The 27,640-nt window shown below is 37.6% G+C and overlaps 1 protein-coding gene across 2 annotated transcripts in view; it reads right to left on the bottom strand.

Annotated features, from left to right (window-relative positions):
• The window catches only part of MGAM (maltase-glucoamylase), an 89,578-nt gene that overhangs the window by 49,121 nt on the left and 12,817 nt on the right, over positions 1 to 27,640 (bottom strand). For both annotated transcript variants that reach the window (XM_076006670.1, XM_012768041.3), the window contains exons 2-8: positions 20,473 to 20,599; positions 17,559 to 17,710; positions 7,786 to 7,906; positions 6,705 to 6,814; positions 6,017 to 6,168; positions 5,310 to 5,481; positions 1,591 to 1,690 (exon numbers count right to left, since the gene is read on the bottom strand). In XM_076006670.1, coding sequence (XP_075862785.1) covers positions 1,591 to 1,690; positions 5,310 to 5,481; positions 6,017 to 6,168; positions 6,705 to 6,814; positions 7,786 to 7,906; positions 17,559 to 17,710; positions 20,473 to 20,599 — 934 coding nt within the window. The remainder of the gene's footprint in view (positions 1 to 1,590; positions 1,691 to 5,309; positions 5,482 to 6,016; positions 6,169 to 6,704; positions 6,815 to 7,785; positions 7,907 to 17,558; positions 17,711 to 20,472; positions 20,600 to 27,640) is intronic.

Genomic DNA, 27,640 nt, shown 5'->3' with positions numbered 1-27,640 from the left:
ATTTAAGTTACTGAAATCTCTGATCTGCCTAAATGTAGAGCCTCGATTCAAGAGGCTTAAAAAATAACATAAAAAAAAAACCCCTCAATTGCCATAAATCCTTACCCAGAAGCACCTCTAATCTGAGAAGATAAGCCTAATTTGCAGATAGACATTGTCACAGGACTATCAAATTTACTATCTGTTCTCCTAGGGATCAATTTATTTTTCCAAAAAGTCAATTGTTCCTCCAAAAGTATCTTTCTCCCCTTTCCTTTTACCTATGAAGATGGCATATAAGCCAAGTTCTAACCACCCCTTTGAGTTACTCATCACTGAACACGCCTGTGTATATGAGCATTGTATGTGTAAACAATCTCTTTCACTTGCTAATCTTTTTGTCAGTTTAATTTGCAGGTCCCCAAGAATTAAACCTATTAGTAAGAGGTTAGAGGAAAAATTTTTCCTCCCTGACATTCACAACCACAGAACATGCTGTTCCTGCCCCACACCCCATTATTATTCTGTGAGAATATAACTCAACTAGACACAATGAGGTGCCACCCTCAGTGATTCTCACATCAAGCAAAAGCCAAACTAAAAAAATGTCAGAGATTATATCATAAATTCAAAATCCCTCTAAGCTCCAATCACCATCCTCAGAATTGCTTTATCATCGTGGCTTGCATCTAGGGTTAAAAAGCCTCAAGAGCTACTGAAATGTACTCTCTGGTCATAGGAACAAATCACACAGAGTGTCTAGAACCTGTGGCCTTTCCCATTAATCTGACTTGGTTTGTTTTCTGGTTCCTTTCACCTAACTGAAACTGTACAGTGCTTGTCTTAGCTTTAAGATATTAGATATCTTAAATACCTTAGAAACATCTAAGATTTTACTAGGTATCTGAGAATTAGATATCCTAGAATCATCTTAGATCACGTAGAGTGCTTCTCAAACATCTGGTGGTGAAGAATCAGATCTTTATTTTTTAAATTTCCAATTAATTAACTGATACTTTTATAAAATAGCATGACAATGAGTTACTAGAAAAAGGTTCATGCATACATGTAGATGCTAGAGCAATGCTTACTTCTCAGTTCTATACTTATCTTTCTATAGACCTGAAACAGTTTGTGAACCATTCATGGACCATACTTAGAGTGGCACTTATGTAATCCAGGGATCAGTGTCCTATGCCCACCATCAATCCTGGAAGAATCTGATACATCTCCTTTTCCCCATGACAATTCATTGTCCCTGGATCTACTGAATAAAAGGCTAAGGAGGGAGAAAACAAAGTGTCGGAAACTGTCTCAGAGTAGATTATAGGGAAGGGCTAGCTATCCTAACCTTATAATAGAAAATATTCCAACTGAGGCCACCAGATTCAGGAAAATCATAAGCTAGGAGAAAATCCCCTACCCCTACCTTCCATGGAACAACAGGTAATGAAGTAGGGGTGGAACAATTAGAGAATATATAAGTCCCTCTCTAAGCTATGGTTCAGTCATTCTTAAAGGGATCCATGCCTTTTATCCCAGGGCTCTAAGAAAAAGACTGAAAATCACTCTTGTGCTTGTTTTTTCCTGAATATTTCTTTAGTCTTTTACCCATGGCATTGCTGTTCATCAGAAACACCCCAAAGGACAATCCACTAGCATCTTCAAGGCACAGGAAGAATGTCTGCGTGCCATACAAGTTAGTTCCGTCCTGCAGGAAGATAATTAAAAACCAAAATTTACAACCAAGTCATCTAAAAACCATATTGCTAAATTGGCTTAGGAAATCCGTCTTATCATGTGGGTAATTGACAGGGAATTCTTCTTTTTTTTTTTTTTTAACACAGTTTGAGATATTTGATTTTTTACTTCAGAAATTTTTTAAATTCTTTAATTGACCCATAATAATTGCACATATTTATGGGGTACAGTGTGATGTTTTGATACATGTATACACTGTGAAATGATCAAATGGAGGTGCTTAACATCAATTCAAACATTTATCATTTCTTTGTAGTAAGAACATTCAAAATCCTCTCCTTTAGCTATTTTGAAACATTTAATACATTATTGTTAGCTATAGTAACCCTACTGTGCAATAGAACACCACAATTTATTCCTAATTGTGACTTTGTACCCATTAGGAAGAGTTTATGTACAAATAACGAACAGATGTTCTTCCCACAAATTCTGTTTTCAGGAAGTAGAAGCTTTTTACAGGAAAACCACATAAATCTTAAAGGTACTGGGATTCCTCTGCTTCTAGATCATTACTAGGCTAGAAAAATAAAGTTTGTTCTACTAAGAATGACAAGTTAGAATTGAGTTTTGCCAAAGTGGCAATTATATACTGCCATTTCAGGCAGATTATTCAGCTCTCATTTCCAACATCCACAACTACCTGTCAGTGAAACCACTTCAAAACAGTCCAGCATAATTAGACTTTATTACATAAGGCCATTATGCTCTTCTAAGATGCTAATAAACCAAAACAGGAAATACTGAAATCAAATTAAAAGATATTATTTGAGACTCACTGTCATACAAATTGCTAGTTCTTTGTTATACCCTCCCTTCTAAGACATTTCATTACAAATAAAATTTTATTTTATATATCACTAGCCATGAATGTTTGCCATTAGTTACTACATAAAAGCTGCCTGATATCATTATCCAAATGGCATGACCATTTAATGTCCATAATTCACTTCCGTATTTACATAATTTTCATGATTCACACATCTATCAGTGAAAGTTTAACACTGAGATGCAATCTAATATTCATAATATCGCATGTTTTGCAAACAGCAATGTAGGAAAGATGTATTTTTAATCACCCTTGAGTGGCCTTATGTAAAAAATAAATCAATAATTTAGAAGTTCTGAGTCTCTAAAGGAGATTTTCAAATGTACATATAGAAATGGTTACAATGAGATTTTTTTTCATAAATCCAAGAATCCTGCTGCAATAAAAGAGAAATGAAGATTCTCCTTGGAAGGATTTACCAAAAAAATTTTTTATAACATGCATAGAATAAGGCCTTGTTTTTAAGATAAAGTAGAAAGACATGCTTATTTTAAAAACTACAAAGTAAAAATTTATCCCCTTCCCACAAAATCCAGCTCCCTGAAGTACCAATAGTCTTAAAGTGCTCTTGTTAAAAATATAAGGTAATTTTTAAAAACCTAATTTTCCTATACTACTAATTAAACTTGTAAAAGCATAAAGTTTAATATGATTTAGTTATTGAATTTATCCCTTATTTCCCAAAAGTGGCATAAATTTTATATAATCTGTAAAACATTGCCATTGATTTTATATGAATCAGTGGGATAAAAGGAATGTTCCCAATTTTTATAAATGAACAGTTTAAATGGCTAACATTTTCCATAGGAAATATTAATAAAATAAAAAGTAAAGCCAGCTTTATACCTCAACAATTTTCTACCTCTGCTCTAATAAATCAAATTTTTAATTAAAACATAAATTTTTACTTTTCTTTTCCCCCTTATATAATAATTTCATATTTTATCTAAGTCATATTATGAAATTTGCTAGATTAAAATATTTCTGAAACATTTCCCTTTTTAAGAAGGAACTTAGAAATACTGGAGTGAAGCAATTCTAGATTTACAAAATTTATAAATTTGTTTGCTTAAACCTATATTAATACAGATCTTTATCTGGCACCTTCAATATCTCCTACATTACAATAAGCAGCAATCAACCTCTGGTATGTCACTTGATTTGGTTGAATGTTTTTTAAGAAACATATTCCATGTCCACATCCTATTGTAATTGGCAGGGAATTAACAGTCAATAAAACACACAGATAAATTTTTAAAGATAAGGTATGTATTTGGTTGGTATTAACTGAACTAGTGTTTTCTTATAAGATGGGTCAGCTATGACCATTCTTCTAATAGGAATATTGAGGTTGTGATATTTACCAGAAGGTGGGAGGATGGGAATTTTGAAACCATAATTCAAAAAAGTTTCCTTCTCATAGAGACCTGCCTTCACCTAACATAGCCTCATCTGCAAGACAACTACATGAAGCTCTAGTCCAGACCAGTCCTCTAGACTCCAGAAAAAAAGTTCCCAACCCAGACTGCATCCCAGACCAATTAAAACAGAATTCCTAGGGATGGAAGCAGACATTGCTATTTTTTTAAAATTTCCTCAGATAATTCCATGTGTAGTCATATTCAAGAATCATTGCTCTAGAAGAGTGTTTCTCAAAATGTGGTGTTCCCACCAATTACACGGGCATTTTAATTAAATGCAGATTTCAATCAATAGATGGAAGAAGGGACTGAAGTATCACCTCTGTCACAAGGTGGTTCCCATGCTGCACACCTTGAGCAGCAAGCATCTGAGGCTCCTTAATTAAACAATCATCACCAGCTGTTCCTAGATAAGCTGTTCTGATGCAACAGCTTTTCTGATAGGCATATGGAGAGAGCATGAGCTTTAAGACAGAGTTGGGATTAGATTCTTTTCTGTTATAAATTATTTTAGCTTGGGCTATTAATTTGGCTTCTCTGGCCTCAGTTTTGTCTATTAAGTGAGAAAATTGTTCTTATTATTTCTGGGTTATTTTGCTAAATAGGAATAATATATCAAATGGATGCTTCATATTATTATTACTATAATCTCCTTTCATCCATTAGTTCTGCTTAATCAGGAAAGCCCCTGAACCATAGAGTATTGCTAAGTCCAGAAACCAGCGTTCCTTCAAGCTTTAGCAGTCAAAACAAACAAAAGCAAATATAAAAGAAAACAATCATAACAATAAAATTCTGTCTATTCTTTCACTACTCCAATAATATTTTACACGAAAAAAAGATTCATACATTGTTTTGGCTAGGACTTTATCTTGTTTTGCTGGAAAACCTGGCAAGTCAGTGATTTTTAAAGGTCAGCCTAAAAATATGGAATTATAATCAACTATTGCTCAGAGTGCAAGTATTAAAAATATTTTCTCCACAACTGGTTAGTTTAAAGGGATATTATAAAGTAATTTGCATTTATTGAGCACTTTGTAAGTGACAGACATTTTCCTACATACTTTGCATGTATCAGTGCATTTAATCCTCATAATAATTCTATAAGATATTATCTCCATTTTATAAGTGAGAAACTGAAGACACAGAGAGGTAAATAACTTGCCCAGAACCACATAACTGGTAAGTAGCAGAGCCAGAACTCAAACCCAGGCATTCTCACCCTAGAATCTTACTCTTAAACATTACATTATACTACTAGATGTGACCTTCAACAATGAGGCTATGATATTCAACGAAAGGGGCCCATCCTGAAAGCTTACCCCATTGGGGGTTGTGTCCCTGTTAAATATGGGCCAGGTCTTCCAATTCATATCATGCCGGTACTGCTGATGCACGTGTTCTCCCAGGCCATACACGTTAGCACTAGGCAGTCGGATGGAGAGCTGCAGGAACTGATCGGCAAACAGGAGGGGCCCGATGCTTGAGTCAAACCTTGACACAGGTGGAAAACACAAGGATAGATGAGCAAGTGGGATGGAGAGAACATACTTACTTAGAAAAGTATTGTTTATATGTCAACGACTCAATAGTCCCTATTTAATCAGTCCCCATTACCCTCCTGTGACATTTTTCCATGGACAGTAAGAGATCAGGACTCCTTGAAATGTTCCACAGGTACCACATGGTACACTTCTTACACTTGCCCACCCCCCAGACACCCCATCACATGACCAGAACATCACATTTATACTATAATAGAGATTCAGTAAATATTTACTGGTGAGCAGGTGGTTAGATAGATGGAGAAAAGAAAGGAAAAAAATAAAGAGAAAAAAAGATTGCATGAACAGAAGGAAGGAAGAAAGACATTAAAAAGTATACACTTTAGAAGCTAGAAAGTCTGGTCACCAATAGTGCGCTCACAACCTTCGGGATTATTGTTGAAATGAACCCTTCCCCAGGCTTACAGACCTCCATTTTCCATAACTTTCCCACCCCGATCCCCAGATAGGTTTCCCAGACTTACAAAACACGATTGTTGCTTCTTCTGGCCACTTTGATGCTAAATGGCTGTTTGGAGACCTCAACTTCGTAGGACAAAGAAGCAGCAGCATTTCCACTGAAGGGTTGCACATGTTCATGAGGCACTTCATACCTGTCCTTGGTTTGGTCGGTGAACTGCACAGGGAGTTAAATAGAAAGAAAGACAAAGTAAAAACTTTTCTATTTTTCAAAAATATAAGTGTCCCTACCAACATTAGTGCTTCCCAGTATCCACGCTTGTGGTACTGGAATCAGGCACTGATCACACTGGCATTCTGTCTAAGGTAGATGTACCCATCATGTTACCAACTTCAAACGTTTAACATTTGAGCGTAAGTTAGTCATTAGATGCAGAGATGGATTAGCCCTAGAAAATTCAAAGCTGTGACAATTCTTTTTTTCCCTCATGCTGCTATATTTCACATGGTATCTAAGGCAAATAAATTAAATCCAAAGCTCACCAATAAACTCCATAATATATTAATATATTTAGGAAATTATCACACTAAATCAAGGCTATAAAAACCTTCAATATATAGGTGATAAATAATAATGGAAGTGGAGAAAAATACCTCCACTAGCAAAATTTTCTATTTTGTAGCAACTGCAGTAATAAGGTAGGGAACAAGAGCCTCTTAAAAGTTTTTAAAAAAAAATAAACAAACTACAACCTTAAAGTGGAAACGGTTAGATGTCTGATATTCTGCCGTGAGAAGGACATTGCTGACATCATTTCCAAACGGGGATGCAGAAGGCAGACTTCTCAACTGGGCTGTGAATCCTAACACGTAGGAGGAAAAAAGTTGTCAGAGCCAACTCTGTAAATTCACAAATAATGGCCAGGTAAAAATTAAGCTTCACTTCCAAGGGGCTGATGAAAAGCCCTTATTTCTCAAAGGAAGGGAAGAGAGAGAGATACCCCATCATACACACAGACTATCTAGGGCAGGTCCTGAAGCTAGGTGCTGTCATCACATTATCCAAACATCTATGCCTCCCTTCCACAAAATCTGATTGAAAAACTTCCCCAAAAGGCCTTACTCTCATTCCACCAGCCTATGGGTCATTCTGTGTTAATAAGATACCCTTTACACTCTTAGCCCCAATTTGTATACACACATTATTCCTTCTCAGTTATTTCCATATTACATTACACGTGATCATAGACATTAATGCCATCTCCCTAATTAAATGGTAAACCAGGTGAGAGTTGAGACCTTATGAGAAAAGCCCATCAGACCAAGAGCATCTGAAATGCTAAAAAGCCTCTTACTTTATACTGATTCTCTCCAAAGAAGTCACTTTCTGTTATCCCCCAGAATGTTCATTATCACGCTCTGCATTTTAGGGTAGGAGGAAGAATAAGGGATGTGCAGTCCAAGATTGCAATTGTTTCCATTGCATGATAATTACATAAAATGAGTTGGAAGTAGTCAGAGATTACTGATTCTAAATCCCCCACTTTAAAAGTGATAAAATTGAGGACCAAAAAGGTTATGATGCTCGCACAAGTTTAGAAAGGCACATAAACGTGCAGCCAGAAATAGAACACAGTCTCTGAACTCCCAAGGCAGAGAGTGACCTCATCTCTAAAAGAAAAAGATTCTAGCAGTGCACAATACACCTTCTGTCACATGTGTAGTGTGGCACCCCAGAGCAGTACTCTGCAGGCTGCCACAGCTCTGCCCGGGGAACACAAAGCCCACCTCCGGAGGGTCTGGAGCTCCTGCCTCGTGGCAGAGTCTGGCTTACCCGCATTTGTGTTCACAACGTCGCCCTCCATTTGGTAGCCACGATTCTTGGAGTAGTAGCACCAGGGTACACTTACAGCTCCCTGAGGTCTCCAGCAGCAGCCACGCTGGTCACATGTGGCCTGAAACAAGAACATAGTCAAAGTAACTCCATTTAGTTGTAGAGCACTATCATTTATAAGGTACAAAACAGGTAATTTGTGGATTGTGGCATTAATAACCTCACTTTAGGCTGGGCGTGGTGGCTCACGCCTGTAATCCTAGCTCTCTGGGAGGCCGAGGCGGGCGGATTGCTCAAGGTCTGGAGTTCAAAACCAGCCTGAGCAAGAGCGAGACCCCGTCTCTACTATAAATAGAAATAAATTAATTGGCCAACTAATATATATATAAAAAATTAGCCAGGCATGGTGGCGCATGCCTGTAGTCCCAGCTACTCGGGAGGCTGAGGCAGAAGGATTGCTTGAGCCCAGGAGTTTGAGGTTGCTGTGAGCTAGGCTGACGCCACAGCACTCAATCTAGCCTGGACAACAAAGCGAGACTCTGTCTCAAAAAATAAAATAAAATAAAATAACCTCACTTTACAAAGAAAAAAAAAAAGACATTTAGAAAAATTGTGCTATATCCCAGGCAATGACAAAGCTTCGACTTACAACCAATTTGCCTGGCCAGTGTCCTTCCTATGTAACGGTGCAGGAAGCATGATTCATTCCATAGCTTTCATCACAATAAATATATTTAAATATTCTAAACCATAATATACTTATATCACCAATAACACAAAACTACAAAGGGAGTTTCACTTACATTGGCTTTGACTTTAAAAATTAAAAAAAAAAGACTTTGGAATCAATTTTATTCAGAAGCTTTCAAATCAAACCAATTTTGCTTTGACTTTTAAATATACGTATCACACATACATGTGTGTATTACACATATGTGAAGTATGTGACATGTACACAGTCTCTCAATTGCTCCAGAGGCAGAAAATAATCTTTCCTTGACTCCCAAATAGGTTATAATTCTTAAGAAAGATGCCATTAGACTACCATTAATGGCTAAATCAAGTGGAAACTAAAATGAATATAATTCCTTTCTCACACCAACTAATTTGAGAGAAGCAATGAGGTTAAATACAAAGATGTATAAACAAATCTCTTAAGCACAGGCTGGACCTAGTGACTTGCAACTAATGGAAACAGGAGAAAATAATGCAATGTTAATTCCAAGATTCAATCAGAAAGATTGTGATTCTGTCTTGCTTGTTCTCTGTCATTGTCTCTGTTAGAGTCCTTGCTAGTTGTATTGTGGAAGTGCCCAGATGGCAAGGAACTGAGGGAAGTCTTTTCTGGTAGTCGCCAGCAAGGAACTGAGGTTCTCAATCCAACAACACCTAAGGAAATGATTTCTGCCAACAATCACACAAGTGAGCTTGACAAGGATCATCCCACAGTCCCGGCAGACACCTTGAGCATAAACTGAGAGACTGAGAGCCAGAGGCACCCAGCTAAACCAAGGCCAGACCTCCAACTATAGAAACAGTGAGAAAATAACATTCGGGATGTTAAGCCATTAAGTTTTGGGATAATATCTTGCACAGCAATAAATAACTATTATATCCTGCCAGATAATTTTACAGATAAAGAACCTAAGGCCCAAATAGGTAAAGGTTCACACAGGGGAGGTGATTTGTCAAAGGTCACTTAGCTATTGAGAAGACAAGACCAAAACTTAGTTCTCTCACTATTGGTTTCTTTTTTCCTAGACTCTGGGTTTTGTAGCTCTAAGCACATTTTGAGAAGGATATGACCTTGCAAATGGTAAGAAAATTTTTTCTGCTTAGCTATGTAACAATTAAATTTAATTTAATGCTCATTTTTACACCAATAGCCAAGCATATGGATGAAAAATCATGTTCATATGCAGTTTATATTGCTGTGGGATCAGGTTTCACTGTGAACTCAACTTCAATCAGCCATTTTGCTTTTGTTATTTCCTTTCGAAACCCACTCAGATGAAACATCAGCATAACCAGAGAAGAGGAGGGTGTTGAAAAGGGCGTTAAGCAGAATGGTTTTTGTAAACTCCCCAGAGCTTAATAATTTGTTCATTGAACTGGAAAGGGCAAAGATCAGGGTGGCCAAAGGAGCAAGGGAAATAAAGTCTTTGCGTGCCAACTCAAGAATGCCAGCTCCTGCAGTGGGGCTGAGCAAGCGCAAGAGGAGGGAGAGACTCAGAGCAAGATCCACACAAGAGAGTTAAAAGTATGTGAGACCTGGGAAAAGAGTTTAGAGAGAAACTGTGAAAAATGACGGCATGAATAGAATGAAGGCACACAAAAGTATACCCAAGACACAAAATGCCCATTCAAATAGGATATGAGAATTAAAATTTAAGAGAAATTGCCAAATAATATAGAGTGTGTAACTACCAGCACTGTTGGGGCAGCAGGTAGTGTAGAAATCCCCCCCTCCAAATTAGGAGAGAAGACAGTTATAAGGAGTAGGGGGCAGGAAGTAGTACCTAAACAGAGCAAATGGAAAGCACAGAATGAGACCTTACAAAGAATTTGTCATGTCAATTGTCACACTTTAAATACTTAAAAAGACAGATCATGTTAAAAGATATAAATCCAGCTAAAGGCTTCTTATAAATGACACATTCAAAACTTAAGCTCAAAAAAGCACTGCAAGTAAAAGAAGAAAACAAATACATGAGAAGAATGTTAGTTAAAGCTAATATAGCTATATTAATATCAGAAAAAATAGACTTTAAGTCAAAAGTCACTATTAGGGACACACAGAGTCACTACATGATGATAAATGTTTCAATCCACCAGAAATCTATTGCAGCTAAAATTTAATAATGATAAAGACTCAAAATATATACAGAAAAAGTTTAAAGAATCACAAGGTACAATTAAGATAGTACAAAATGGTATATTGTTAAAGAGCTCCCTCAGTGATTAATTGATAGATAATGTGGACCAAACATGTTTCCTTTTGTATGATGGATATATGCAGGATCTTGCACCAACACAAAGAGGACTGAATAGAACTCAGAGATAAGAGAAACCAGATTCTGAAGACACTGTTTAAGACCCAGTCAAGCTCTGCTCTACCATAGTCTTCCCCTTCTCCAATTCCCGCTGCTTCTTAATGTGTGTGTGTGTGTGTGTGTGTGTGTGTGTGTGTGTGTGTGTGTGTGAGAGAGAGAGAGAGAGAGAGAGAGAGAGAGAAGAAACAAAGAAGGAAATATTTTATACCAAAAGCAAACATGAAAGAAAAAAGATAACTAGAGTCCAGTCTTGTCCATGAACATAAATGTAAATGCCTAAAAGAAAAGGCACATGCAGAATTAACAACAGAAATCAGTAACATATTAAATGAATAATGACCAGGTAATGTTTCTTCCAGAAATACAAAGATCGTTTAATATTAGAAAATCCATTTGTATAATTTATCATAATAACTTATTAAAAAAAACTATATCGTATAATCATTTAAATTCATCAGCTATTCATAATAAAATTCTTAGCAAACTGGGAATAAAAAGTAACTTCCTTAGTTTGATAATGGGTATCCACCAAAAACCTACAACAAGCTCTTACTAAATGGTAACATATTAGAAACAGAAGCATTTCCTTTAGAATCAGAAAAAAAGACTAAGTAGCTCATTTCTAAGACTTTATAATTTAAAAATATATTGTGGTTTTAGTTTGCATATCCCTGATGATTGGAGGTCCTAACAATGGGACATGAAAAGAAAAAAATGTAAGAGTGAAAAGTATATAGCCAAATAATCATTATTTTCAGACGATATTGTCTAAGTAGAAATCCAAGAAAATTTATAGAAAAAAAATTAGAATAAAGACAATTATTATTATATTAGATCCTTTATTTTCCTTTTAAATCTGTAGTTTTTTCCTTTAATCTTCCTGGAATTGTTTTTGAGATACGATGTAATATAGGAATACATAAATATCAAAACACAAACCACAAATGTTGGCAGGCTTGACTCCATTAATGTAAAACTCTTGTTCATCAAAACAGCATAAAATAGGTGCCCAAAGCTTCATAAGAGCACATATTTGTAGCATATATGATGAAAATAAGAATTAGAATCCAGAATAACATGAATAAACAAATAAGCTTGTGTAGATCAAAATGATAAACATCCCAATACAAAATTGGTCAAGATGGAAAAGAAATTCACAGAAAACAAATACATGAAAGACATTAACCCCATTAGTATTCAGAAAAACTGGCATGGAAACCACAACAGGATATTATTTTATAACCTCAAAATGACAAAATTTAAAAAGACCGCCAATTCCAAATGTCATCGAGGATGCAGAGAATGATAGTGGAGCTGGATCCCTCTTGCCCATTCCTCCCTCCTCCTGCTATGTGAGGAAGCTGCAAGTAGGCCCTTGCCAAATGCCAGTACCTTGATTTTGGATTTCCTGGCCTCCAGAACTGGGAGGAATAAAGTTCTATCTCTTATAAATTACTCAGTCTCCAGTATTCTGTTATGGCAGAACAAAAAGTTCTAAGACAGTCGGTGTCTTAGTCCAAGTGCAGGAGTATGGAATAGGTAGGAAGCAGCAGGCTCACAGCCTTTCAACTTCTCTGAGAATTGCTTTATCACTGACCAGAAGGGAATCCTAAACACACGAGATGCACTCATTCAAATGAACTAAATTCCAAATACAAATACATTTTTAAAGAATTCAATTTCCGTATCTCTTCTGCTTTCTATTCTTATAGGTAATAAAGACTTTCTTTTCCAAAATGCCAAGACAGCCTGAGGTTGTGAACAAAAAGGTGGAACCAGAAAGCCTTCATATAGGGGTAGTGAGCATAATGAGGGAAAAGTATCCCATTCTCAAACAGAAGCGGGAATTTTACAGGTCAAAAACACCCGATGATAAAGGAATTCCAAGTCACCTTCTGATCATCAAAATGCTCCCTAGTTGGTTTTATGTGCAACAAGTTTACACAGATGAATATAAAATTAATCTCAACTTGATAAAATGTCCTAATTATAGACTGTTTTATCATATATGCACCTTGAATCCGATTTTGAAAGTTAGCTTGGCCACTTCCTTCCCAAGGTGAAGTCTGACAGCAAAGACTTTTAAAGCAAGGTGCTACCTCTGCCATTTGCATAACCCAGACTTTCTAGTCCATCAGCTCAGACTACGGTGAATTTTCAGAGAACATTTACCAGGACCTTAGAGATCACTGTTCTAAACTCTTTTAGCCACAGAGTTTCATAAAGTGCTCAGTAGTCATCTGTTCAATGAATAAATTTACCTGAGCACCACTGTTTCACCTCATTTATAAGGAGTTTACAGTATGTAAGGAAATGTGATTTATTGATCCAGTCACAGAGCTTTTCAGAAACAAAGCCAAGGCCAGAACCCAGGACCCTGGTTCCCCTGCCATGCTCCTTCCCAATAATTACATTAGCAATTCAAGGTGTGAAATACAAACTTAAGTCTCTACCTGGGACTCTACTCCTCTGCTCCTCCTAGCATCATATAATGGCTCCTAATTGATGTTGTGTAAACAGGGTTATTTTAAGGGTGGAGATTCATAATGATCTTAGCCAAACGCACTATCCTTGCCAATATATTATAAAACTCGATCCCTTAAACACATTAATAAGAAACTGGAATTTGGAAAAAGATATTGTAAGCCAAATAAGTGATAATTACCAAGTGTGTCTGCTATAAAAGATGACAAAAGTTTCTGAATAAGAAATATGATAATCTCTCAAATATCATGATAAAGATTATCATTAGCATTTTGTTATCTTTGGAAAACACTTCATTGTAAGCTGCTCTCAACTCAACCATTCTGCAATGGTTACTTAGGGAATGCATGTTTACCTTAAACATGTAATCTTGCTCTCCCACATATAGTATATTTTAACCCTGAAAAATTAAAGTTTTAAAAATTGTTATCTATCATCGCTTTCCTAAGCTGGATATCTGGAATTTGACTCAATATTTCCTCACCCTGCCCTCAGTGGGATCTTTCAACTCTGGGTTCTGGAATTGGGGATAAAATCTTCATCAGGAAGTGGAAAGTGATAGGCTCTTTCAGAAAGCATAGATTTGGAATAAGTTCGGAGAGCTGTCTCTAAATTCTACATGGGAGTACGATATAACTGAAGCTCTAGAGGGACAAAAAAAGTTAAATGGGGTCTTAGATGACAGAATAAAGTGTTTGAACCTGACACATAACAGTAATGAACTGCTATAGGTACCAGAGTTGGGTAGAACTATAACGGAAGTAGGATGTCAAAGAGAGCAGTCTTAATCATGCACGTAATGGAATAGATGGGAGAAGTGGAATTCAGAAGAGATGCTAGGAGAGAGTTGAGTCACCCAAGCATGAGGTAATGGTGGTCTAGTGATGGCAGTGGGAATTGAAATAAAGCATTTTTCAGGAAAATATTATAGAACACATGAAATATTTGCCAAAGGGATCAAAGGGAAGAGCCAAGAAAAACTTCTGCCATTTCCACCTCAGAAACTAGAAGAACAATAGACCTACTAACATCGAAACTAGAAGAACAATAGACCTACTAACATCGTCTTCTCTCTGGCACCCACCCTACCCCTTGGTCATCTGGGATCATTCAATATGTCGTGTACGTGCCCCACAATTTACCCTTCTGTAACTTAGTTTATATTACCCCTTCTATCTTGAACTCACTTTCCATTCCTTCCAACTCTATCAAAATCCTACTTATCTTTAATTCTGGACTTTCACCTTCTCCCTGATAATGATATCTTCTATTTTGTGATCCTCATAGTATTACTTTCATATCATAAGAATTTTTGTTTTATATTCTAGTTATTTATTCTCTCATCTTATGTCCCCTATGAAACTCTATGACAAGAAAAATATTTAGTTTAATTGAACTTATCACTCAAAATGCTAAATTTTGTGACAATTAGCTCCATCCTGAAGGTGCTTTTTCCTTTCTCCCTCCTATGTTCTTTTACCTTTATTTCTAAGTCTTTTATTCTCTCCTTCCTTTTCTTCCCCCATTACATGACTCTCTTCAAACTTAAATGGCTGTTCCTAGCTGCTGTGTATCACATAAAACCAATCTCCTCTGCCTGACTTCCAAAGTCTTCCAAAATCTGAATCTACCCTCCCTGTTTAGCCTCCTTTCTTCCTAATTCAAGCAGGCAAGTCTCTTCACTAATCCAAGAGAAGGTCATGTTCATTTCAGTCAGGCAAAGGTGCCAGATGAAGAGGATTGTATTAATATAATACAGTAGTCTTGGCAACATATGCTGGTCTAATTCTGGGACTCCTTCCTGCCTTAGCAGGCTTGCTGCCCACGCTGCTGCCCTTCTGTGCCCTGAGGGCTGGTCAGGGCACTGCTTTGTCATGTCCTGGGGATTTCCTGATCCTTAACTACCTATCATATTGGATCTCTCTCTTGCCTTCAACACAGCCTCTGCACTTCCTGACTAATTTTGACCCATCACTCTGCTCCAATCTGTAGTTCTTAGGCACTTATTCCATTCTAAGCTCTTTCTTTATCTGGCTCTGATTCCCTTCTCTGCCCTATTTTCTGGCTTCTCCACAGCCCCAGCCCATCACATCCCATGGCTGCTCTCTCATCCGCTCCCTCTTTGCTGCCTTAGTTCTCTCTGACTCGCCGTCTATACCATTTCAGTCAAAATCAAAGGCCCAAGTTGTAATAATTCCCACTTTCCACACTTCCCATTCCTGTGACTTTGTCCATGTTACAGGTTAAATTGTGTCCTCAGAAAAGATATGTTGAAGTCCTAATTCCTAGTACCTCAAAATGTGACCTTAGTTGAAAATAGAGCTGTTGCAGATGTAATTAGGTAAGCTGAGCTCATACTGAAGTAGGGTGGACCTTCAATCCACTATGACTGGTGTCCTTATAAAAAGGGAAAATTTGGACACAGACACACACACAGGAAGAGCAACAGATGAAGATGGAGGCAGAGATTGGAGCAATGCACCCACAAGCCCAGGAATACCAAGAATTGCCAGAAGCTAAGACAGAGGCATAAAACAGATTCTTCCTCAGAGCTCTCAAAAGGAATCAATCCTGGCAAAGCCTTGACTTAGGACTTCAAGCGTCCTTGACTATAAGAAAATTAATTTCTATTGTTTTATGCCACTTTGTTTGCCATGTTTTGTTATAGCAGCACTAGGATACCAAACAGTTCACATAAACCTTTCTTCTAGCCATGCTCTCATCTTCCCTTTTGTCTGCTCCCTGGGGCCTAGGTAAGTTCCATATCCAAGCATCAAGATTCTTCTTCTCTGGCTTGCAGTGGTCTCTCTCATTTCTGAACTTCTAATTGTATTTATAGTCAGGGGCTCTTAATGGTTAAAGTGATTAATCCCATATTATAACTACCCTCAAGCCACAAGATCTGCACACATACATTCCCTCTTCCATGACATTTCCTTCGTGACCTCATCTCCTCCTATTCTCTTCTCTTACACTCTTCCAGCCACACTGGACTCCTTGCTGTTCCATTAACACATTCCAGGCACACACCTGTCTACATGACCTACCCAATAATAAAGTGCTCATCAAAAGGGAAGAAATCAAATCACAGCAGAATTTGTGCCGCAGAACACCAAATCTCTGCATACTTGGGGGCATAGTGCTTTCCCACTGAGATTTCACCCTTCATTCATTTTTGTGTCTTTACTCATTTGCTTTGGTCTAATTGAGATAACCAAGAAGAAAATATTAATGCCTCTTTCTTTCATGCTTACACCTTCCTCTACCTCATCCTATTCCCCTAAAATGAGTAATCCACTAGGGCGGATTTATCATCTAATAAGAGAAAAAATTAGCTTTTGGTATATAGAACATTTGACAACCAAAATAGCAGCTCTCTAGAACATCACAGACTACTGCAGTCCACCAGGAATAGAATGGCTATGGAGATAAATGTGGGAGTGCCATGTGTCCAAGCCCTACATGCAGCAAGCAACCATGCTGTAGTTGATGCAAATCTGCCCATGTCAGTGGACTTCACTCAGAAGGCTTCATTCTGTTTCCATTCAGATACCACTTTTATTCTTGGAATAAAAAGTGACTGATACAGTATGGGCAATACACTTTATAACCACGGCAATCAGTTGGACTTGGGCCGATGATCAGGAAACACTGGCCTAAAGTAAACAACCAGATGCCTGCACAATCTTTAATCTGGTTAAACCTTCTGGTTAAAACCTTCTTCCTTCTAAAACATGGCTCTTGAAATGTTGTCTTTATTTTAAACAATGGTGTGTGTGTGTGTGTGTGTGTGAATTTTTACTGTAGATCCTAGATCTTTGGAAGAAGAAAGAAGAGAAACACAGGGCAAGAACTCAGGCTGTGACAGAGCCAGAGAGAACTAGTAATCATCTAGTGTTGCCAGATAAAAGACAAGTACATTTTTAGTAGGTAAATCCCAAATCTTGCATGGGACACAATTATACTAAAAACTTATTCATTGTTTATCTAAAAGTCAAATTTAACTGGCCAACCTGGATTTTTATTTGCTAAATCTGGCAACCCAAAGGAATTTTCCTCTTCCTCTTCTAAAGCTGCACTTTCATACAAGCATGGATACAGGATTAAATTGCCCAAACCACTAATAGCTGGAACACAAACAACTCTCTGAGAGTTACTAATAAAAAACAAAACAAAACAAAAAAACCTGCCCAGTGGCATAAACTCTTAAATGAAAATAAGATCTACAACTCAAACCTTTGTTGGTAGCTGGTCAGGGATGCAGTTTATTCGTTCCAAATCATTTATCACTGAGCACTCAGCAGGACCAGAGGTTGTACTTGTACCAGTTGTCCCCAGATTTGGGTTACTAGTTGTCCCAGGAGCTGGAGTACCAGTTGTTCCAGGATCTGGAGCCGTCCCAAAAGCAAACATAAGATAACCATCAGACAGGTCTAATATCATAGGCATTCAGTATTTCTCAACACTTTCAATTATATTAACTCTACTACTGATTGGGCTTCACACTGACATCCTCAAAATTTATGCATTTACTTTATAAAACTGTATTTTGTTCTTGCTGACTGTATTTAACTTTATGTATACTGACATTATCTCCTTATACCCCCAAGTCCCTCTCCCACAACACAGTATGCACAAGAGTAAGAACTTCACCATTACATTAGAAGCTCATCAGAGAAATGCAAATCAAAACCATAATGAGATACCACCTAACTCCAGTAAGAATGGCCTATATCAAGAAATCCCAAAAGAACAAATGCTGGCAAGGATGCGGAGAGACGGGAACACTCTTACACTGCTGGTGGGACTGCAAATTAGACTGCAATCTTTGTGGAAAAGAATTTGGAGATACCTCAAACAGCTAGAAATAGAAATACCATTTGACCCAGCAATAGCATTGTTCGGCATCTACCCAAATGAGCATAAGACATTCTATTATAAAGACATCTGCACCCGAATGTTTATGGCAGCACAATTCACTATTGCACAGTCATGGAAACAACCCAAGTGCCTGTCAATTCATGAGTGGATAATTAAAATGTGGTATATGCTCACAATGGAATAATACTCAATCCTAAGAAATGAATGACAGTGAGCTAGCACCATTTATGCTATCCTGGATTAAGCTTAAGCCAGTTATCCAAAGTGAGGCGACACAAGACATGGAAAATGGGCCCCACATGTACTCGCCATCAAATTGGTACTGACTGGTGAAAACTATGGTTCTCAAATGGTGGTAATGTTCACCAGGGATTGGGGGGGGGGGCAATCTTAAGGATGTGGCGAGCATTTTGAAGGGGAAGGGCATAACTCTAACCCTTCTTAGGGAGAGGCAAAGATATACAATGTAACCAAAATGTCAAAAAGAAAAAAAAAGAAAAGAAAAAAACTTTTTATCGGGTGGAGGGCAGGCAGGAGGGAGGAGGAGGAGAAGGGTGTATACTTACATAACATGTGCAGTGCGCACCACCTGGGGATTGGACACGCTTGAATCTCTGGCACATCAGGGGAAGGGGGGGTCAGGGGCAATATTTGTAACCCTAACAATATTTGTACCCCCATAATATGATGAAATAAAAGGAAGAAAAAAAAAAGAATCTCATGAAGGTGGAAAGCAACCTTCTTTAATCTTGGAGTCAGCAAACTATGGCCTTCAGTCTAATTAGGTAAAAGCCTGTTTTTTAAATAAGGGGTTGCTGGAACACAACCACCATCCATTTATTTGTTTATAGCTACAATGACAGAATTAAGTAGTTATGACAAAGACTACATAGCCCATAAAATCTAAAATCTTTACTATTTGGCCCTTTACAGTAAAGTCTACAGATTGCTGCCCTGGTCCTTTGCCTCTGCCCCCAGCAACTGGTGCACACAGAACATTCTCAGTACAAGTGTCATCCTAAGCTCTGTGAACGCAACTCCGCTTGCTTAGTCAACAGCCAACCCCCTGGATGAAGAACCTTCTGGGCAATGATGTTCTTCTGTAAATACAAAGGCTCATATGACAAAAAATGTAAAAGGAGCCCACCAGTCTAGAAACTACCACCTACAACCTACCCAAAGGCTAGAGAACTTTAATCTCAGGTTTAAAGATCAGTCAAATAGAAAAGGGACTTTTATTGCATTTTAAAATAAGGAGGCGAGCTTTCTTTAAGGTACTCTGCAATATATAAATAATGACAGTAAGAAAGAACAATATAGTTTTTAGTTAGTTTACTTTTCTTTGGGGTTTCCAAGTCAAAAGTGGTATATTAAACTCCATATTTGTGCCAGTTTCTACATAACATTTTTAGTTTCCTCTTCAGGATCACAGAATTTTAAGAGTTGAATAACCTTTGAGATTATTAATCCAGCTTCCTCAAAAAAGTAGAAATTGCACAGGCTGACAGCATGATTCACCTAAGAAGTTGCTCCTAGATGATTCAGATCAGAAACCATGGTTAACTTAGCACAACCCAATTGTTTTTTCTCTTCTTTTGAGAAAAAAACAATTCTGCAAACTTTTAATAAAATAACTCAAGGAATTTTTTCAAGAACCAAACTTTGGCCTAAAACATTTTTTCAAATGTTTTTAGTTGCTATGGGTACATAATAGATGCATATTTATGGGGTACATGTGATGTTTTGATACAGGCATACAGTATGAATTGATCAAATCAGGGTCATTGGAGTACTCATCACTTCAAGCATTTATCATTTCTCTGTGTTAGAAACATTTCGATTTCATTCTTTAAGTTACTTTAAAGTACACCCTAACTTATCATTGACTGTGGTCATTTTGTCGTGCTATCAAATACTATTCATTCTATCTAACATTTTAATGGACTATACAGTTATCTCACTGCCTTTTGAATAAGGATATTGTTAATTACCATTATTAACAGAATTAGAATTATTCAGTGAAATCAGAAAATATATTGAGTGTTAATTATAGAATCCTGCAATGTGTTGACTAAATTGAGAAATAAAAGTGTCAGAACTTACATCTACAATCTATACCCATTGAGCTGCCCCCATAGAACACATACATACAACCACACACACATGCACACACACTAATGAACATGAAAATGTTACTTCTTATCGCTGATGAAGATTTTTCTCTGAAAAGAGCAAAATATGGAGGGAGAGCCCCACAGTCACTTGTTACCTTTTGATTTTGTAGAATCTTTGGCTAAAAGCACAATTAAAGTAACAGCAATGATAAACAACACAAGGAGAAGAACACTGAGCACAATCTCCAAAGTAGTAAAATTTTTCAACTTCTTTCTTGCCATCTATTAAGGAAAAGAAAACAATTTTAGGTTTGAATTTTATTTAAAATATAGCTAGTAAATATTTAATGGAAAAGCTCAAATGTATACAATGAATAATATACCCATGTACCCTTATGTAAATTAAAAACTTACCAATTTACGGCCAATCTCATTTTGTCTTTATTCCTACTCACTTCTCTCCTTAACCCTGAATTATTTTGAAGCAAATCTCAGATTTCATAGCTTTTAATTTGAAAATACTTAAGTGTATTTCCTTAAAAGATAAGTAATTTTACAAAAGATAAGCAAAATACTATTATCACACTTAAAAGATTTTTTCAACAACTTCTTATTGTTATCAAACATCTAGTCAATGTTGAAATTCCCCTCATTGTCTAATAAACTTCTTATAGTTTGTTCTACTCTCCTGCAGATGCAAGTAAGATTTATAAAATGGAATTGGTTTGTGTCTATAGAGTTTGTTCTGCAGATTTTTCCTGCGATCCGAATTTTGTTGATTACCTCCCTACACATGCTAACATGTTCTCTACCCTTGTATTTCCTGTAAATTAATTATTAGATCCAGAATTTTGGTCAGACTCAAGTTTTTGCTTTTAGCAAAAATGGTTCCTAGATTATATAGCATCTTCCAGCAGGAGACATAAAATCTAGTTGATTCTCTTTTCCGTGATCTTCATTCTGAAAATAACTAGCCAGATGACCTTGGAAAATTTACTTAAGCTTTCTTGTTCTCAGTTTCTCCATTTACAAATGAAAGAGGTTAAACGAGATCCATGAAATCCCTACCACCCTTTGATGTAATTTTTGAGTGAGTCACATAAATTATATGCTTCTCTATTCTTCCCTTCCACACAAGATGCCTGTGCTAGACATTTCATTAGTATCTTCTTTCTTCAGAATATCCCCAAGTTCTCCTTCTTGGAAAAGAGGGTGGTGCTAAGTACAGCATGAGAAGCCCTGGGCTTGATTCCCAGCCCAACCATTTGTTACTGTGGCAACCAAAGCAATTTACCTAATACTTTTGAGTCTCAGTTTTCTTATCTGTAAAATGGAACTATAATATCAATTGTTATTATTACCTATTGCCACTTTATTGTGGGAATCTAATAAAAACACTCTAAATCATAAAGCATTAGTCTCATTTCATTGTTATTTACCAAAAAGAAGACAGTTAGTGGGTCCTGGGTAAGAAACACCATGTTCCTAATTAATATATCAATCCCATGTTCCCTGACTGTGGCATTGCACCCAATTCAGTGTTTTGGTGGAGCAGCTGATGCACATTGCTGACTGCTGTCCTCATCACCTTTGTTGATGTGATCTCCTGTCTGCTAAGTGCTTGATGGCCCCATGAAGCTCACTGCATCATCCAAGACCCAGGTGCAGAAAGCTAGGAAGAGGAGCCGCAAGCAGCAGTCTTGCCCCTCGAGGTCTACTTTCCCCACCAACCCACCCACTCCTTTTCTCCTAAGTAGCCTTATAAATCATACTCTCTTCACTCAAAAACAACCTCCCCTCCCTTCTTCCCCCAGGCCCTAATTCATGACTCCCTAACCTAGGACTTGTTTGATATTTCCTCAAAGCCCCATTCTCCACGTTTTCTCACATACTCTCTTTGATCTCTAGAAGCCTTCCTCAGACCTTGGCCCAAGGATTAGATGAGTAAGAGGATTTCCTTCTCATACCTTGATAAGAAATTGCTGTGAGCCAACATAATGGCCTCTTACTATGCAAAAGGAAATGGCCCTGGAAGGGCTACCTTTCTCTACAACAAGGATTGCCTTGTTTTTTGTAGAATAAATTACCCCAACTCTAGGTTTTCTTCCCTGGACTGTCTCCAATATCTCATATTCCCAAGGGCCTTAAAAGAAATACCATATTAAACTTGCTTTTAAAATGTCATAAAGATTAATAAGCTCTCATGCCTAATATAACAAAATTAACTAATAAGGCAAAGAGCAATTTTATGTTCACTGACAAGGAGAGGAGTTACCAGAATGCCTATCCAAGTGATCATGTCTCTTTCTCTTTGGTGATTGCTAATAGCTGTAGGATGGGAGATTGCTCTTTATACTAATATGCAAAATTTGTCCAAGTGTTTATTAACATACTGTGTCAGACACCATGAAGAAACATTCACACATTGCTGTTCAAACTATAAACACCTTATGCTCAATGAAGGCTTGGTAAAAACTATAAAAATTACTCACACCCATAACCCAGCAATTTCATTTATAGAAAGTCATCCTATAAATATACCTGGACATTTGAGAATCAATATATGTACAGGTAAAAGTTTTTCATCATAGCGTTACATGTAACAGCAAAAGATTGGGGATAGTATAGATCTCCACAGAGAAGGCACTGAGTAAATATGTGAAATAAAATAGAATTCAATATTATTTAAATTCATGATATGGCAGTTTATTAAAAGTTCAAAAATTCTTTGATACCCTTCCCTTCAAGATGAGGAGCCAAGGTTCCCCCACCCCCACCCCTACCCTTGGAGGGTGGGCTGGACTTAGCTACCCATTCCCAGCAGAATATGAAGAAAGGACATGGTGTTCAACTTCCAAGACTGGGTTATAAAAGGCATTACAGCTTCTTCCTTCCTCTTGGATCATTTTTTGAAGAAACAGTGAGTAACCACATCATCATAACACTCAGGCAGCCCTATGGAAATTCCCAACAGGTAGCAAGAACTGAGGCCTTCCCATCATGGAAGCAACCTTCCATCTCCCACCAAGCCACCCCATGACTGTGGTCCTAAACAGCTTCTTGGCTGGAGCCCCATGAGAGTCCCTGAACCAGCACTGCTTGGTTAACTGGCTAACTTGGTTAACTAGGAGATAACAAATGTTTGTCGTTTCAAGCTACAAAATTTGGGGGCATTTGTTACCCTGTAATAGATAATTAAAACACATAGGTAAAACGATTTTAAATAAAATATCATTGGTATTTTTTTTTAATCTGCTTGCTTCTTGTCCAAAATCCTTTTGCTTCATATATTCAAACATGGTTACTTGTTCTACGGAACAATAATATCTATTTTCCAGCTATGTAACAGAAATGTTTCCTTAAACATTAAGAAAAAAAATACTCCTCCACCATTATCTGATTAACCTTACTTCCTGCATTATAAGGACCTTGATGGTGAAGCTTATTATCTCAATTAAGAATGTAATTTAAGAAAAACTAAGGTCAACAAAAAATGGAAAAAGGCAAATAACAAAGGAAGTAATTTAAATAGTGTTAAGTGCTTTTAAAAGAAAAACTGTTTTTTAAAAACTGCTATTTGGCAATCTGTCATCAATATTTAAATATTCCTTTCTTTTATATATGACAAACATATAATTATGTAATTTTAATGTTAATGATAATAATAGCTAACAATGATTGAACAAACATGCCAAGAGATTTCCATGATATTTTTAGTGCAATGCTCATAACAACCCCAAGTTAGTTATTGCTACTATTCCTACTTTCAGATGAAAAAAATAAGCTTCAGAAAAGTCAAACGGCCTGCCTGATGTCATACAGCTATAAGGAACAAATCCACAATCAGAACACATGCCCTTTGGACTGCACAGCTGTTACTTTATATTCTATGCCACAATATTCCAGTGCACATCAGCTTAGGCCTTTTGTGAGATCGCAGTTTTATAAAATAGTATATGGTTCATTAACCAAGTACGTGGAATGTGCACAGTACTAGGCTAAGCACTTATATGCATTATTTCATTTAGTCCTCATGACCACCTTTGAGTTACGATGATTATCCTGATTTTACAAATGAATTAACCAAGCCATAGAAAGGCTAGGCTGCCCAAGGTCCAGACCTCATTAGCAGCAGAGCCAGTCTCCAAATCTGGCAATCTGAAGCCAAAGTCATTGCTCTTAAGGCCAAGTCATACCAGCTCCTTCAGTGTGATGCAAATGCAGAAAACATATGTATCTACCAACACAGGTTTGTAAATCAAGGGGCGTAGCTTATACAGGAGATGCCTATATCCCTCCAAAGACAACCATGAAGTTAAAGGCTTATAGAAACAAAAAGTCGGCAATATTTCAGTCTCCACAGTAGTTGGGGCATTTTAAAATATTTTGAAAGCATCTGTAGTATCAATTCACATTAAGTTTACGGCCCACAGCACTGTTCTAAATTCTCTGTGAGAATAAGGAGAAGCAGCCACTGATGCACCTCATTTCTCATGTTTATTCAACACCAGGTATCAAAGCTGTGTCCTTGGAGGAAAGAGAAATCTGACTGCAGTTTATTTGTTCATTCATGAATGATTTATCAAGCTCTTACGATGTGCCAAGCATTCTTCCAGGATCTGGCTATATGGCAAAGAACAAAAAGGATGAAAATCCCTGCCCTCGGGGCACTTACATTCTTGTGGGGGAGAAAATAAACAAAATAAATAAATATACAGTAGCTTGGACATTATGGAGAAAGCATTATGGAGAAAAATGAAGCAGGGAAAAAAGATGAAGAATGTTGCAGTGAAGGTTGCAATTTTAATTAGGTTGGTCAGTGAAAATCTTACTGAAAAGGTGAGAATTATTACTGTATATAAATCATGCTGGCTCAATAATAATTCTTTTCTATTTGAATGATCTGGTGATGTGAATAATTGTTGAAGCTCAAATTTATTTAGGCGAAGTAAACATATAAACCATGTAGGGCTCCAAATTATCAAAATGGCTTTCTAAATTAATTTGGAAAACTAGACAACTGTCCTCTTTTCTGTATTATAGCCAGTGCCTGATTTGTATATGGAGATCTGAGCCATTCTTTTAAAATCCTTTGATAACACAAGGCAAGAGGCCTAGTGGAAAAGGGGATAGTTTCATAGAGACCAAGAATAGCTTGCAAAGAGGACCCGCAGCAAGCCATGGCTACTTTTCACAAATATTGGGCAATATTTGATGAGTTGGTCCATTGTTTCCCAGCTACTTAAGGAATGAGAAGGAAAAAAGTAGCTAACAAATGATTCTTTTTTTGCAAGTCTGGCCACATCCAAAGTGCAGAGATCTAAGAATCAGTTCTGATCCTACACAGCTGTGTGACCTTGGAAAAGTCACTTAACCTCTCTGGGCCTGTCTCCCCATCTGAACCACAAAGGGGCTATCTCTAGAAGACAATATATCCTGCTGTGACCCCAGCACCAGAGTGCGCAAATGCTTAGCTTTCCCATCACATTCCGGAGCTGCCACCCTGACCAATTTTAAATGGAAAGTTTCTTCTTCAAGTTCCAATCCATACTTATGGAATAGCTTATAAAGTAATTTTGAGAGTTCGCCAAAACTTATTTGTGGGGGCAAGCCTGATAATAAATCACTGACATCCTGCGAAAGTGTGAGTGAAGAAACAGCAATGAGGGGTCTTAAATTGGGGGTAAGGATGAAATGTCTTTCCACTTCATTTGGTCCTTGATAGCACAGCACAACAAACCAAAGACCCCTCCCCCTCACCGCCCACCCACCCCCCCCCCCCCCCGCCCACCTGCACATATGCACTCGCTGTTGCACATAGTGACATGAGACCAGCAGAGGGTGTGCCAGTCAGGAATCCCTTGCAGGACATCAAAGCCTCTGCTCAGACCCTGTATCCCCGTGTTGGGAACCCACTGGCAGCCTTTTCCAGTGAGGCCCATAAGGACAGATCTTGACCTCTCTCCCATTCCCCAATAGCAGCCCTCCCTTCCCCCGTCAGTGGCCTGTCAGAAGAGAAATACAAATACACACGTGTGTGTGTAGCTAGACTCTAGCAAAACAGTAAAGACCCAACTCGTTTTTGAGTTTTACCAGGGAAGGGCCAAAAACAATACATTACCTTCCCCTTACCCCAGGCACTTCCGTTAGGTTTCACACATACTGTGTCTTTCCTCTCTTGACCTCCTTCCAGATTGCATGAAATCTCTCCTACCCACCAACACACGCCAACTCATACATGCATCCCAGACTCTTCCCTAAAATAATTCTTCCTTTGATCAACCAAGGATGCATCATATCCATAAAGATAGTAATAGAGTCTTCAATTTTCTGACTAGGACTAATTTCTCTAATTACCATTGCTTAATCACAACTCCACGAATGTCCCAAAATGCTCTAATCTCATTTCCAAATTCTAACTTTTTTCCTCACTTCTCCCCACCTCACTTCCAGAATCAGAAAGAATTTCTACCTGGTACCTCACCCCAAATATTAAATAATTCATCACATTTCACATAGAAACACACAAACACACAGGCTTGTAGATCCAGCTTTGGACCAGAGAAATACATACTACATGTATACACAGACACACACAAAGAAAAAAGATAAATACATTGACTTTAGTTTTACATGTGCACACGTAAGTAACTTTTGATTTGTTGCTGATACTGTTTATATCTGTCCGTGCTTTACCAATTTAACAGGGGCATTTTGCCTAAAGGAGATCAACACAAATTCACATGCACTCGCACACACACATCTGTAGCCATAAATGAACATACATTTCGCAAACATACCTCATTACCTCCTGCAGCTGCGCCTACTCTCTTTTGGAAGGACAGCTTAGCAATAAAAGCAGAGGAGCACAGTCCACAGAAAGCTACCGGAGCCCTGGTAACTGTTTACAGGCCTATCAAGAAAATGTTAATGGCTTTCAAATGTAAATGAATGCCTAGCTTTCATTTCCAGGTCAGAATTGTTAGTTAATTAGTAATCAAGGTCTTCCTCTGCTAGGACATCCCTAAGACCTCCAGGGGGAAGCTAGAGCCCCTAGATTCATTCTATCTTCTTCCAGCACTGAATGTCCATTTGGTGGTAAGGATACTCAATGTGTCTAGCAAGAGATCACAGATTGACTCAATTTGTAGATGATAAAGAGCAGAAAATGAATTACCCGAATATCCCAGAAGAGCCCTGATCTCTCCCAGTGACTCCTAATCTCTCAGGAACCCAGTGTCATTTAGTAGCACAATCTGCTGACCTGTGCTTGAAGACAATTGTTTGGAAAATGTTTTCAAAACAGTCTTCTGCTTTTCTTGC

This window comes from Microcebus murinus, chromosome 9 (assembly GCF_040939455.1).
Source record: "Microcebus murinus isolate Inina chromosome 9, M.murinus_Inina_mat1.0, whole genome shotgun sequence".
NCBI lineage: Eukaryota > Metazoa > Chordata > Mammalia > Primates > Cheirogaleidae > Microcebus > Microcebus murinus.
Note: the sequence above shows the minus strand (reverse complement) of the source record. Positions and strands in the feature narration are given on the sequence as shown.